Source organism: Hemicordylus capensis, chromosome 1, assembly GCF_027244095.1.
Source record: "Hemicordylus capensis ecotype Gifberg chromosome 1, rHemCap1.1.pri, whole genome shotgun sequence".
Lineage (NCBI taxonomy): Eukaryota > Metazoa > Chordata > Lepidosauria > Squamata > Cordylidae > Hemicordylus > Hemicordylus capensis.
In genome coordinates this window covers 14,360,325-14,376,218 of record NC_069657.1, presented here as the reverse complement: position 1 = coordinate 14,376,218, position 15,894 = coordinate 14,360,325, and the positions used below count along the sequence as shown (strand labels likewise).

General features: G+C 39.7%; 1 protein-coding gene across 8 annotated transcripts in view; it reads left to right on the top strand.

Moving 5' to 3' along the window:
- The window catches only part of PPP2R5E (protein phosphatase 2 regulatory subunit B'epsilon), a 110,064-nt gene that overhangs the window by 58,474 nt on the left and 35,696 nt on the right, over window positions 1–15,894 (top strand). For all 8 annotated transcript variants that reach the window (XM_053287437.1, XM_053287441.1, XM_053287435.1 and 5 more), the window contains one exon: window positions 10,981–11,177. In XM_053287437.1, coding sequence (XP_053143412.1) covers window positions 10,981–11,177 — 197 coding nt within the window. The remainder of the gene's footprint in view (window positions 1–10,980; window positions 11,178–15,894) is intronic.

The following is a 15,894-nucleotide window of genomic DNA, read 5'->3' as shown; positions in this document are numbered from 1 at the left end:
CCTGTAGATCTATATCTAGTAGTCGTTGCCTAACAACACATAACGCCTGATCTAAACCCCTCGCTATAAGGTCTTCTTGGGACGTGCCTAGTTGATGTAATTTCGTTTTTAGAGCAATTTCCCATTTAGATGTAAAGCTGTCAGTTAACACTAAAGGCGCTAAACCGACTGGGAAGAAAACCAAATGCAGCCAGAATTTGATTATGCAAAGCCATATTTTCATTTTCAAGGTGGTAACCCCAAGCTCTCTACGGAGAGCCACGTTAGCTGTGCCTCTAGGGGCTTGAAGGATAGCCCTTAAGAATTTAGTTTGGACTGCTTCTAAGATTGTAAAGTTATCAAAAAGCCCAATTTGTACACCATAAAGAATTTGGGGGTATATTTTAGCCTTCAATAATTTGACAGCCGCTGGGACAAAAAGAGCACCTCTCTAGAAGTAAAAAGATTTAATCACATTTGCCGTCTGCTGGGCACTGTGAGAAACAAAGCTAAGATGAGCTTTCCGGGATCCACTGGAATGAAATACAACCCCTAAATACATAAAAACCTTGACCTGCTCAATGTTATGTCCATTTATGGACCATTTATGGGTTTGGGGGCGTTTTGCAAAAACCATCACCTTATTCTTGGTATAGTTTACCTCCAAGGCCTCCTTCACAGTATAGGAACTCAGGGAAGTTAAGGCACGGCTTAGCCCTATCTTGTTTTGAGATAATAGGGGGATGAAGAGCAAGGTCATTCATATGTAAAACTATTGAATTTATATAAAAATTAAATAAAACGGGCAAGAATACAACTTTGTCGTACTCCTCTGTAAGTAGGTATCTCGGCCGAGAGATGCCCTTTCCTGCTACACCTGCTAAAACAATATCTAAAAATAACAATCAAAACAATATCAGTTAAAAGCAATATGTCAGTTGACGAACACGGCTTACCACTTCTTTCCATTTTATCCTATGAGGTGTTCGAAATCAGAAACATGCAACTTGCATAATTACTGTTCTTGAGTTTTGGTTTTGCAGTTAATAACCTAGGTTACTAGGTAACTTACAATTGATTGGACATTTCAAAAACAATTTTGGATGGATGTGTGTTGATATATTCTCTTATTTAAATAATCGGAAAATGTGTGCCACCCGCTTTTGAAGCAGAGTTGCTCCTTTAGTTCGGAAGATTGAGCTTTTATCTGAATGTGATGTGCAAGATGGAAGAGATGTTACAAGATAGACTGAATATTCTACATTATCTACAAGCATGCATGTTTAATTTGGAATATTTGTGGTATAGACTGTGCTTGAATTACCTATTTTTTCCAATGATTTGTGAATATGCATAGTTTTGGAATATTGTTTCTGTACTTTTCTTCCTTGGCTGTCATTACCTTTGTTCCTGAAACAAAATGTCAGTTACTCACAGTCTGATTCTGTCTGGTAAGCTGTTGCATCCCAAGGATTCAGAAAATACTTAATAAAAATTATATTTATGGTATTAAATAAACTTACTTCATACACTTCATACCTCTCCTCTTTTCCTCTCTTTCTTCTTTATAAAAAAACTTCAAAGCAAGAAAAAATAGTTCAGGTTGAAGTCTCTCCCAAATTCATTTCAATTGGATTTCTGAACAGATAGCCACTGTATCTATTTAAAAGCAGAATATACTCAGAAGTGAACTGAATGCATGACATTGCATGTCTTTGATAAAGGAGGCCCTTAAAACTTATTAAAAGCAGTGTACATTAGTGTTTTCAGTAAGAAGTATTTTTGAGTGCCACTTTGTCCATGAACAACCAAGATAAGTTGAAAACTGTGTGCGCGTGCTACATAAAACAAGTGAACAAAGCTGTACCAAGTTAGCAAAAAATGCTGTGCATTTTTGCTGGCACAATTTCCCGACATACAAAAATATGGAAATTAAGAACATTATGCAGAGAACAAGTATGCAATTATTTTCTGCTTTTGTGCATTAGGAAAGAGGCATAGGACATATGTAGGACACTGAATGCTCTCCTATAACCACTGGTAATACTGCTCAGGCCTGTCTTGACCACCCTCAAATTCTAATTCCACCTTTCCTCTAATTTTTATCATTAGTGAGTGGAAAGAGTTTTGGTCTGGGTAGCAGTATCAAGGCAGTGTGCACACATAACACTCTCTCTCATACACACACACACACACCCTACCACCACCACCACCACCACGCAGAGTGCAGAGCACAATTTTTTGTGTCCCTACCCCACCCCACCCCACCCCACCCATACACTCCTTCTCTTCCCATCCCACATATCTCCTTATACACCACCAATGTTCCCTCTAAGGTGTGCACACGTGCATCCGTTCACAGATTTTTTGATGTCCACTCAGTTAATTTTAGATCCTGCTCAGGTTGAATCAGGAAGGTCCTACTCTGAATATATGTGCGCACATTCTGCCTTGATACTGCCGCCCAGAACAAAATTCATTCCTCACACAGATGAAAAAAAAATTAGAGAGAACACTGCACACCACACACAGTGTCTTATCTCCTCTCCTCCAACACTCCCATGACCTCCACTTCTGTCTCCTTTAAAGTTTTATACTGGCTTTGTTGCTAAGAGTTGACACTGACTTGATGGCACTTAATCAATCAAACAAACATTGCCATGCACACGCTTTCTCTTGTTCTCTCTCCCAGTGCTGGTGCACTGGAGCTCCTGGCAGAAGTCCCTTCCCCAGTTTTCCCATTGGACAAGGAAGCCTGTAGGGAACCGGGGGGGGGGTGGGGTTCGGGGGAGGTAGAAGGGAAGGGAAGCTGCTTGTGTGGCTTCTCCAAGCTGAAAACATCCACCTCGGGAGTACAGAGCCAGCCCACTCTGACAGAGTGGAGAAAGCTGCTGAAGGTGGCGGCGGCTGGAGAGTGTACATGTGCCTGCAAGCCTGTGTCTCCTCTTGTACTGGCTGCCAGCCGCTCTCCATGGTCCAGGAGCCTCTGGCTGCAAGGAAGAATAAGTAGGACAGTTCTTTGCTAGTAACTACTTCTAGACTGGAGAAGATACACCCTTAAGGAAGAACTCTGAAATGGCTGTTATAAACATGGGATTTCCCCCAACCTTCTAGATCAGGAAGCAGAAGTCATTTTACTATGGCTATATTAATTAATTAATCAGGAAACAGAAGTCATTTTACTATGGCTATATTAATTAATTAATTAATTAATTAATTACATTTATAATCCACCCCATCCAAAGGCTCTGGGTGGTGTACAACAACTATAGTTGTAGTACAACAACTGGGCTATAACCCAGATGTCAGGAAAAGATTTCAAAGCACTGGTTTCCACAACTGCAAGGAGCTCCAAGTGAGAAGCTGGGGAAAGCCAGGAAAGATCTTACAGGCAGCCAGTGCTGCAGTTTCTTTTCTTGCAGCTGGAGGTTCTTGGAGCACAAAAAGTGGTTGCCAGCCACTGCAAGAGGAGGCGTGGGCTTCCAGCTTTTGCCAAAGCCAGAGCGGGAAAATTGGCTCTCTCGTTTCCATGAGAAAGCTGATTTCCCCGCTCTGGCCACAAGAGCTAACACAGTTGCAGGTGTTGGGGGAGACTGCCAACATTTTAAGCAGCCATTGGAGCGCATCATGTAACTGTGGCTGCTGGAATCCTCTACACTGTGGGCTGGAATTTTTGAGCAGGTGCGCAGCCGTGCGCCTTAGAGGGAACAGTGTTACCCACATCCTTTAAGCTTATTTTTTGCAGCCACAATAAGAGCTACATACTTGTTCTTTGAGAACGGAAAGCGAGTTTCTCAAGATGCTGAATTCTGTGTTTATTGTCAGATTATCTGTTTTTCATGGAGTTGCAGAAATACTGTGTGGCTTTCTGCTTGGAGACCACGGACAGTAGTGGCAAGGGGCAAGTCAATTTTGGACCTGGATTAGCAGCCCGGAAACCTTGGTATGCAGTTCCTAATTAAAAATACTTGTGTTGACCGTAGTTTAAAATGGAATTGGAGTTGCTCTAAGAGGGTTTTTTGTTTTGGTAGATTTGGGTTGTTTAAACACTAGAATGGGAGAAGAATGAGAACATGACAGGAAGTGCCTTATGATAAGCTGTTAGTGACAGGAAAGGTCAGACTTTTGTGGTGTCTCTCTTGAATTAGATTTATAATGCTATAACTGCAAAATGTAGGGCAGTTATTTAGCCTTGCCTCATGACAGCCAGTCTATAAATACTTGATTTTTGTACATCTTCCTGCTGCCCTGCAATCCAGGTTTATATGACCTCTGTTCCAGAAGTGACTTTACTGGACAAAAACGTAGGAAGTAGTAGAAAGTTAAGAGTATGTCTTGATTAGTAATGCTGGTCATCTCTGCTAAGACTGAAAAACCATTTAATTAATTGCAGGCTAAAATGTGTTTTATTTATGAATCAGAGATGTGCTGCATGAATAGCTATTTATAGCTGATGGCCTCTTTTGAAGATATATATTTGTCGTCCCGTCCCGTCCCATCCCCCGATGAAGCATTCAAGATTATTCCTAAACAAAACATTCGTCTCAGTTTTTATTCAGTAATTGTCTTTTTATTCAACAAGTATAACTTGCATTACCATAACAATTAGATGTATTTTAGGTTAATGATAAATTGCCACTGCACATTATAGATTTATACTTATATTAATTTGATGTAATTTTAAAAATATAAAATATTTAGATTGTATTTGATAGAGCTAATATAGATCCCTCTGAGCAGATCTAATTCATATGATAGTTTTGGAGATCAGTTCTATTAAGCACTTCTCATATTCTGTCTGGATTCAAGGTCAGGAGTTTGTACGCATGTGATTAAGACACATTTTTTTAGCCAGCCATTTATTAATCTTTGAATGTTGCAAAATTTTTAATTCTTGTTTTAATTGCTGCTTTTGTTAGATTTTTGCTTTTGTGAACTGCCTGGATCCTTTGGAGTCAGGCTGTATATACATTAAATAAATAATTTTGCTGCTATTGTTATCAAACCCAGCAGATTTGCTTTCTGCCTTGATAATGACAAAGTCTAGCAAAATATATTAATAGGGTCAATGGGGAAAGTGATTGCCTCAGTTCAAAAATACATTTTCCTGTTCCTACAGCTGAGAATTATGTATAATAGCCAACACTTCAGTCTTTTTGCGCCAATGAACATTAAAATATGGTAAAACTCAGTGGACAGGTTTGTCTTTGGAGAACTGATACTCTGTCATCAGAAGCTCCTTCTCCCAATGGAAGAAGAATTTTGCTTATACAAGGAGGCCTTCTGCAAGTGGAAGGAGCTTTCCATGACAGAATTCTGCTTTGTCAAAGGTTTGGATGCTGCCCAGTATGAAGGCCATACAGTACTATATTAGCATCCATAAAAATGCTTCATTTATCTTAAGTATTTGTGGGGAAATACTTTAATAAAATTGATAACATATTTAACAAGAGCCTTTATATCTTTCTTTAAAAAACCAACCATCACCAAACACTTCTCCAGCTCTCAGTGGAAGAAGGAGTCAACTATTTTGTGTTAAACTGTCTTGTGTTAAATTTTGAAGTACTGTTCTCCACACTCCACCCTATTACTTGAGACTTGAGAACTAGAATTGTAACTGCAGCATGGACCAAGACGCTGGCGGGTGGGGGTAGGGAAAAATAGCACTACTGGGTTACAAAAGGCTGCAACTCCTAGATATTCTTTGCCATACACATGGACTGGGAAGACCCCACATTTCTCTGGCAGCCCATATGCTGTTGGTGGCATCCCCAGCCCTTCTCCTCTGGATGTGGCTGAGGAAGAAGGCAACCAACGGCATAGTTTGTATTGCCATCCAGTCAGATCCTTCAGATGTGGAATTTCTGACCAGCTCAATGGCAAATATGTAATGCTGCATCTGGTTCCCCTATTTTGGCATTGCCTTTGAATTGCAACTTGTTATGGTATGAAGTAGAAAGGTGGACAAGCCTGGTTCTATCAGCCTGTATTTCTTTAAACCATATTAAGCCATATCATTGCAGTCTGGGCCTTGAAAAAAATATAAAGACAGGATTTCTAAAGCTACTTAGACTTAGAGTATAGTTGTACAACACTGGGCCTAAAGAAATTCAAAAAATAAATAAGAACACATTTTGGGGGGAGAGAGAGAGGTTCTATTAGATGCAAGAACTCAGATAAACATAGTTAGATGTGGGAGAAATTCTTGGAGCTAGGTGAATAAGAAAGAGATCAAAGCATTTGTGTTGCAACTTTGAACTGTGATCCTGGTTACTCCCAGAACATTCACCTTCCCCTTTTTTAATTCCCTTTCTTTCTTCTATCCTCCTTTATTGTTGAAGGAGCATTGGTTCATTGCGGGTGGGGAAGGGTAGATTTGAACTTTGTGGGGTGGGAGGAAAAGCATAGATTTGAACGTGTGTGTATAAAATATCTATCTATCTATCTATCTATCTATCTATCTATCTATCTATCTATCTATCTATCTATCTATCTATCTACACATGTGCGCTGTGTGTGTGCGCACATGTACAGACACAGTATATCTATCTATCTCCCTCACCATTTGAAAATCAATACAGTTTGCATGTAGAAAAGAAATAACGATATGGGATCATGCTGAATCATTACTTTGCAGTACTAATTTTAGAAAACCAAGCATATTTTATCTCAGACATCTAAATAATGTTAGGAGCTTACATTGACATTCTCATAACATTTGAATGATTTTGTGTTGTTCTGAATTGCAGTTATGAAAAGCAAATATTCTTTATTGGGTGTTTTTATTAAATGTTTACCTAGTTTACCTATGCAGAGCATGCTGCGATATTTTCTGGGCCTAAGAACTACTGTATCTCAGGTTTCCAAAGTCATCTCTCCGGATTAAGTAAAGCACTAGAATTTGACAATGGTACTTTCCTACTACAGTGAGTTGCAATTTTATCTTCAAATTAATTTATGTCTGCCAACTCTTCTTCTTCTTTTAACGAGGAAGATAAAATAACATATACAGTCTGAGGATGCAGCCCCCCCCCCGCAGCCCCCCCCACCCCACAAATGTCAATGGTTCATTTGCAGGTAGTCCTCTATATATGTCAGCTTTATTGGTAGTTGCCAATAAAGCAAAGAAAAGGATTCTTGGCAGGAGATTTTATGCTCTTTCCCCCTCCTGCTGAGTTGCCAGTAGGAATGTAAATATTGTTTAACAAATAAAAAGTTTAAATGGTTGACTTTTTATTGTTTGCTTTTTTAACTGTTAACATAGTCAGCTCTAACTTTATAACTAAAAAAGTCACCCCCATTAGGCAGGGGAAAGCCTGCAGCATGATTGCAAGCAAGCAAGCAAATAAATGATTTATTTATTTATTTTAGAAAAATCACTTCATGTCCACGTATTATACTTAATCCACGTTAAAAGTATCTCTACTGTGCACGTTAAAATGTATGGTATACTAGCTTTCATAAGTTCTGTTCTGTTGCTGTTGCTATGGAAATTGTCACATTTTGATAGCGTTAGCAATATCACATATGTTGTCATGATTTTTGGAAGCCAACAACAAAAGTGTGCACGCAGTGAGGGAGGACAGAGGGATTGATGAAACAATCAGACTAGTTCTTTTAAATATTTACTGAAATTGATAACTGACAAGGCTCATCTTAATATTCCTAATTGCCAGGGCTAAATGTACAGTCATCCCTCGTCTATCGCTGGTTTCCCAATTGTGGATTTGACTATCTACGACTGTGAAATTGTGATTGCCCTCACCAATTTGGACCTGAGATCTGCGGTTTGGCGAATTTAAAAAAAAAACCGTTTTGGGGGGGGATTTCTGGGGTCAGAGGGTCATTTCCGGGGTCAGGGGGACATTTCCGGGGGGGGGCAGGGGGCGGTTTTTTCCTATTTTAAACTGTATTTGGTCTTTTTGTGACCCCGATTCCCCATACCCCCTGTTTCCCATTGCTTTCTATGCTTTGTCTACCGTGAATTCGCCAACTGCGAGGGTTGGTGAGGGGCGACTGTACTCACTACTCTGTTTGACATAAAATATTAATAAAAATTTGGGAAATTTGGCTTTCTGGTCATTATTAGAAGGAAAGGATTCACTTGAATTAATACTGACTGACATCCTGTTTAATAAAGCTCTTGTGCATCTAGGGGCTTTGGGGGCATGAACTCCCTCTGTCCCCTTGTGCATAGCTGCACAAAATTCCAGAGCATCCAGAAAGGGCTCTACAAGAGGGAAAACCTGTTGCTGATTCCCAGTGAAGTATTTTCACTCTTGCAGAGCACTGAAGTGCTCGTGGGGAACACTTCAGAGGTACTTTAAGATAGAGGGGCAAGATTTCAGAAATAAGAGAAAGGGATGGGTTTAGCCCTGAAGAAGCTGGGCAAGTGGCTATATCACCTGTCCTGGAGAGGAACACTAAGGTGGTCTGCTGGAGTCTCTTGTTGCAGTCTGCTGGGGTACAGAGTGAGAGGCACAAGGGAACACTGAGATGTTTCTCAGTGGGAGTCCCTGGTGTAATTACAGGAGGAAGCACACTGAGTCATGGAGTTAGGGATACTTATATCCCGGAATGTGCCTTGAGGGCACTTGTCTTTTGTCCTGCTCTATTGAACAGGGAAGCCCAGACAACCTTTTTTTTTGAATGCATTGTGTCTTGATAGTCCTTCCAGGATAGGAAGATGTGTGAATTGCCTGTGGTATTCAAGGCTGATTGTGAAGGTAAGCAACCTGTTTAAATGGAAGTATTGCTTTAAAATACAGTTCTTTTGGTTAATAATGCTGTTTAAACATTGAGAATAAAGCTGCTGTTTCTAATCAAACTGCAAAGTAGGGGAGAAGTCTTTGCCTGCTGTTCATATCAAGATCAATGTTTTTCTGTGTCTTGCCTATTATCATTAGCCTGCTGGGTACTTGTGAAGCAGGTTAATCTACATCTTATGTCTGTCCTTTGAAAATGTGTTATAGAGTAACTAACCTGCCACTGTGAGTAAAATAGAAACTGTCAACTGTTTGAGGAGATTTATAGATTGGCTGCAGAGTTCATGGTTACCTTCATATGATATTTTTGTGCCAAGCAACTGATTAAATACAAAACAATGAATCCAAGAGCTTTCTGTATGTATGGCTATTAAAAATGCACTGTCTGATATATGTACAACATATGTAATTTGCATATTAAAGATTCTGAAAAGTGTTAATTTGTACTACTGTAGTACATTGGTTGGGAAAGCATTGCTTCCTTCAGAGATGTACTTTTACATGTTTTTCTGCAAGGTTTAGATATGTATCATACATGCTGATGTTAGAGATGTAACATTTCTCAAAATATGTCTCCCACCCACAGCTTTTGCCACAAAACCAGAAAATGTGGGGAAAACTTAAGCACAATTCTTAAGTTGTGGGGTGGAAAATTTTCCACAAAGTAGCAGTGCAAGTTCTAGCAGCAGACAGCAGTGCAAGTTCTGGATTATCGCTGGAGTGGGGGAAAGGAGTTATTTTCACCTGTCTTCCCTTGTCTCTGAAGTCCACTGTGCATCGCCAGACTACATCCCTGAGAGTCATAGCTTAGTTTTTGTCAATTGGGAAAAACAGGAATAAATAAAAGTTGAAAATACAATCTATGAACATAGTAGCAAGCAAAAGGAAAGTTTTATCATCTGAGCTCAGAATTGGCATGCAGACTTCAGCATTGTTCAGAAGAAACTCATAGTTCTAGAGACAAATGTAGAAAAAAGTCCCTATGATTAATCAGTAGCAATAATGTCTACTAGCTGGGCTGGGTGCAGAGCATCTGTGCCTCTGGTTTGCCGCAGCTGTTCTCCCCCCCCGCCCCCACTGCTGCCTCTGCTGGCACTTATTTTCCCTGCTGGCCTGACACCTCCTCCTGCCGGTGGCTGCCTCTTCTCTTCCGCTGGCTGGCTCGCTGCTTCCTCCCGGTGACCATGCGGCCTGCTGCCTCCTCTGGCCCGCCGCTGGCCGCCATCACTGTTTTCTTCCCTGTCGTTATCTTGGCAGCTGCTCGCATACTCTCGTGAGAGCTGGCACGCATGGGATTAGTGACAGGTATACATTAGAGAAATATATATAAAGAAGATATTCAGTCAAATGTTAAAATATTAACCTTTTCAATAGTGTGTTGTCATTTACAGTAAAGATGTAATATTACAGTAAGGTTCATTGGCTGACATACAGCATAGCCTTCTGGTAGTGCACCAGGAAGAGCTTTCCAAGGTGTACTGGGGCCATACAGTCTTGGGTGCACAATGTGGTGTGGGGGGGAAGCAGATTCTGACAACTTGTTCTGGCTCCATAAGTGTTCTGTGTTGCCCCAAAATATGTCCCTGCGAGGGTTGGGTGACACAGGGCATCTATAAAGCTACAGTGAATCATCAAAACTCTCCCTTCCCACCTGAGGCTGTATGATTTGTGTATATATAGTTAACAATATATCATTGAAAATGCTAGAATAAGTTTTTCTCTGAACTACTCACTAGGCAAAGAGGCACCTTTTAAAATGGTGACACAAATAGCTTTCTTACAGAGAAGTTGCCAATCCAGCCACAAAAACTTCTTGTTTTACACTTAATGGTTTTTTGTCTGCATCTCTGCAAAGCACAGTTCTTTCTGAGTAGATCTTCCATTCTTACTTTCCAGGCAACCTGAAACTTACTCATGAGTAGCCCCTCCGCTTTGCTTGTAAATAGTACTCCAACCTTATGTACACCTCACCCTTACTTGTGAGAGGTCTACTCTTGAGAGAGGATGCAAGGTTTTCTTGTACATAAAGTTGCAGTTCTAGATTTAATACTGAGTGCTGACTAGGGTGATGATTCTATATTCAAGAACCAACCTCTTAGTTTCTCCAAAAAGCACAATTGTTGGGTTGCTATTTTACAGACTTGGCTGAATCTTTGAAATTGCCCTTTAAATACAATTTGTTCCATATAAGAAGGATGTTGGACTAACACAAGCATTCCTTATTTTCCCTTTGCAGACGTTCCATCTTCAGAGCAGCCTGAATTATTCCTAAAGAAGCTTCAACAGTGCTGTGTCATTTTTGACTTCATGGACACACTTTCAGATCTTAAAATGAAAGAATATAAGCGCTCAACTCTTAACGAACTTGTGGATTACATTACAATAAGCAGAGGCTGTTTGACAGAGCAGACTTACCCTGAAGTAGTTAGAATGGTGAGTTTTCTTCATTATCTTGGACACTGGAAATTCCAAGAGGGCTGACTAGTTTTGTGTTATGTGCCCAATATATCTGTTGAGCTAGCTGGGTAAATGGGAATATTCTGTGTCTGTCCTCATATTAGTCTTTCCAAGGCATTTTTCATTAATAAGATCTATAAACTCATACTATTTTAAAATGTGAAAATTCACAATATGAAATACTGCCAAATTGATTATGGTGCCTAATAGAAAGAGGAACAAATTGTGTAATTATATTTGAAGGGTTTGGATGTCTTGTTTCATTTACACTCAGAGCTTTTAAATGTTTGGTTTCCTTTCTATTGTTCAAAGTATCCCTGTATCCATACATTGCTAGCTGTATTAATTATCATCCATTGCATTGTTTAAAGGTTGCTTTTCTAGGACTTATTGATGTTTGGAGAAAATATCAATACTAGTTTTCAGGTGCAGAATGAAAAGATCCAGTGTGATGGCATGGTTAGTATCAGATTAGGACTTGTGAAACCCTGGTTTAAATCCCCATAGCCATAAAACTTACCCAATGACCCTAGATGTACGTGTGTGTGTGTGTGTGTGTGTGTGTGTGTGTGTGTGTGTGTGTGATATCCTAACCTACCTTACAGGGTTGTTGTAAGGATAAAATGGTGTGTGTGGACCATGTACACTGCCCTCAGAAAGAGGGTGAGATAAAACATAATTTTATCATGCAGGATGAAGAAACTTCTGATGAACTCTCCTAACAGGTTGGAAATGTTTCAAATTGAGGATTTTAAAGCATTCTTGAAGTTGTACCTAGTATTTAATTGCTAATATACTTATGGTCAACACTGTAGACCTCAATATAAATATTAACTGAACTTTGTTTCTGATACAATAAGTGTATTAAACACTATCAAGAATATTGTATTCATCCAGGAGATACAGCTAGCTTTCTGGACAAAAGTTTCTTTGCTTTTGTACTGATATGAGTGATCAGAAATCATGCTGTGGCTGCACTCAGAACATTGTTCAGAGTCAACAAAACGTACTTTTATGTCATGTTAGCCTGCAAAATGTGCTGTATTATGTATAGGCTGTGTCTGTGCAAGAATGTTCTAAAAACTTGAAGTGGAATCCTGGTACTGTCTCTGGGATTCAAATATATTGTACCACCGTAAGTGGTGCAGCAGGGAAATGCTTGACTAACAATCAGAAGATTGCCGGTTCGAATCCCTGCTGCTGCTGTATCAGGCAGCAGCAATATAGGAAGATGCTGAATGGCATCGTCTCATACTGCGCGGGAGGAGACAGTGGTTAACCCCTCCTGTATTCTACCAAAGAAAACCACATGGTTCTGTGGGTGCCAGGAGTCGAAATCGACTTGATGGCACACTTTACCTTTACCTTTAGTTCGCATGTTAAAATATGATTTAGTTGAGGGACTAAGATAAATCTTTCCTGTCTCCATTTAAAAACATTTTGTAAGCATCAAGGACTCTTAAGACAGGGTGATCAGTTTTCATGGAATTTTCTTCCTGTGGAGATTCTCCAGAGTTTTAGTCTAATCTTATTTTAGAAAGCACTGTAAAGCTTTCTTGCATGGACAGCTTATAGCAAGTAGAAGATTATTTCTTTGGTTGCCCACAGCCCAGATGTTGGAGTACTTAACAGTTCCATCTGCAGATGTGTTGCAGAACTCAGCAGACAGGCAGTAGTAAAGGGCATGCAGTGTTTAGTCTGACTGGACAGCACTCTGTGGAAATGCAGGCAAGACTAAAGTTCAGCAGTTTGCCTGGGCCAAAGAGAAGGTAGCTTGGAGAGTTCTTCTAGTGCTGGTCCCCTGCAGGGAGGCATGTGTTCTGTCCTGTTGCCCCAGCTCTCTGTAGCTGAGATCTGGTGAAGCTGGTATTTCTCCTGCCTCTGTGGGACTGGTATGATGGCAAGGCTGGATTCCCAGAGCCTGAGGACATTATTGCAAATCTTACCTGTTTCTATGTTGGCAAAGAATCATTCCCAGGAGAAAGGAATGGAAGAAGCACAATCCCTTGGGGTTTTTCATCTGAAAAAATCTCTGCAAGAGAGGGTTGCCTCTATTATTATGTGTTGCCTCAACAAATTAGGTTGTTGCCTCAATTATTATTTGAGATGGTCCCAAGAAAAGGATCTTGCCCCTTCTTTGAGTCCTTGGATGTCACAAGACTGCTCTTCTGACATGGAGTTAATCCATGTCAGAGTCTTGGGTTGTGATATTAATAAAACATGCATTAGAATAACAGGATAAATGAACGTTTCCTACCCTGAGCCTCTGAATATATCCTGACTTAAAGCTTAAGTTTGTAAGCAGTGTTTGTTTAATGTATTTAAGGAATTTATACTCTGGTCTTCAGTAGGTGCTGCTCCTAGGGCAGCAAAGAAAGTGAAATTGGCTGAGCAAATTGGGCATATGTGCAAGGACAATTTAGATTAAAACTGCATTAAGAAGCTTGTATCACATCCCATTTAGTTTGCCTGGACCATGTTTACAGGAAATATAAAATGTTCGTTATCCACTGCTCAGTACATGCATCCATAGTTTACAGATTTAATTAAAGATAATTAAAATAAATAAATAAAAATGTAAAAATGATTTTACTAAAGAGATGTGTATAAGCAAAATGTAATTCATTAACTAATTTTGCTTACTAGCAATTTATGTTGGACTCTGGCAGTATGGGGAAAGCAGCACCAGCAACACAAATGGTTGCCTTTTTTTAGTTTCCCCTTCAGGTCTCATCTGTCCTCTCTGCTGCTCTGGAGCTTTACCTTTCTTGCTGAGCAGTCTCTGTCTAATAACATCACCAGTGGCAGATTTACCCCTGGGAAATTCTTCCTTCCTTTTAATACTGCATTAAAATTATTCTGCATTGAAAAAAACCCCAAATATACCACCGAAAGACTCCCATAATTAGAAGCAGATGAGGTTTGTCCAGATTTTTGTAGGGCTTTGTATGTAGGGTTTTGTGTATTGTGCATTTACCATTTCCATTCTAAAGGTATCCAAAATTTGTAATCAGAGTTAACATGTACATTAAACATACTTGCACATATTTACTTATTTTGGAGAATTCATTTTCCTTTCAAGTTTTAGGTCGTCAATGGAATTGATATACTAACAGGAGTCAAAGCAGAGTAACAGGATTAAAAGAAAAAAACCAGAAATATCAATATTAGCAGTAAAGCTAAATCAGCAAGGCATTCATATATACATATATATAATAATGGAAGATTAATGTTCTGCTAACAGATACCAGGGGCTCAGCCTTGCACTGCTATAACTGGCTCTGATCCTGTGCTTTGCATCACTCTAGCCCCATTCAGAGTATAATGGTGCTGACCTATACTTCTGCACTTGTATGACACCTCAAATCTGCAAACAATGCCACAGGCTGCAATGTTATGTAGTGTAGTTGCTGCTATATATCCTAGTATGTCATTGGATATCTTGACCCAGTTGGCACCTCATTGTCCTTGGCTTGTTTGTGTTGTTATGCAATGTGCTACTGTGAAGGAAGAACCTTCTCTTGATCTTCCTCTTTTTCGTTGTAGTTATTATAAGTCTGTATGAAACTTCAGACTGCCTTCATGGAGCCAGACTGATGGAAACCTGTATGTGTGGTTTAAGTCTTAGGAAATGCCTTTCCCAGTAACCATTCAAAAGGCTTTTGATATGGAAATCCCTTGATGAAGTACTTATTGGCTGCAAAGTGACCATCCATGCAAAATGCTTTTTCCCTTCTGTAGTCTTTATATCCATTCACTTCTGTATTCTTTATATCAATTCCTTGAAGTGATATAAACTACTGTCTAGTAATCTCTCTTCCTATAGAGACCTCTACTGAGGAATCCTTTTAGCATATTAAGTGGAGATTCCTATCAAAGGAAATACCTGGCCTGGTTCATATGTGACTGTGGGAACCTGGTGAACTTTGAGGGCTGAAATTAAAATCTTGAATAGATTCAGTCCCTAGAAGCTGATTGGGCCAGTGACACCTTTGGCGTAATTGTGATGTTGCAACAAAAACAACAAAGTCTTGTGACACCTTAAAGATTTAAAAATATCTCATAATGGTTTTCCTTTATGTTGATCATGGAGAGTGGAGGACATTGTGTGTAAATGGTTTATCAGACATAATATTAATAGGCATCACCACCATTTTCTTTCTCTCTCTCCCTAAAAGAATTTGCTTTAGTATATTCATGATCAAGCAAAAGTTGTCATTCTTGGTTTTTGACAAAAATTAATGTATCCACTGAAGCATTTAACAAGTTCTAGTAAGAACTAATCAGCCTATTTTCCTTTCACTGTCTCTACATCTGGACTAAATTGGGTACAAATTAAGGCCCACAAGTTAGCTCTCTTGCATCTCAAATGTTCATCTGTCCACCCTCCACCTTGGATCGGGGTGGGTGACATCATCACAAACTACACCATTGGGGCATCCCTATGTGTCCATTCTGCTGTAGCACATTTGGTTCAAATTGGTTAGACTGTCCACAAGTTAGTACACTTGCACCTCAAATTTTACGTGCCATCTTGAATTGGGGTGGATGATATTGTCACAATCTTTGCTGTTGAGGTGTCCCTACAGCTGTAGCAAATTTTGTTTCAAATCAGTTAAGCAATTCACAAGTTAGCCCACTTGTGCCTCAAAAGTTCACGTGCCCGCCATCTTGAATCAGTGTGGATGACATC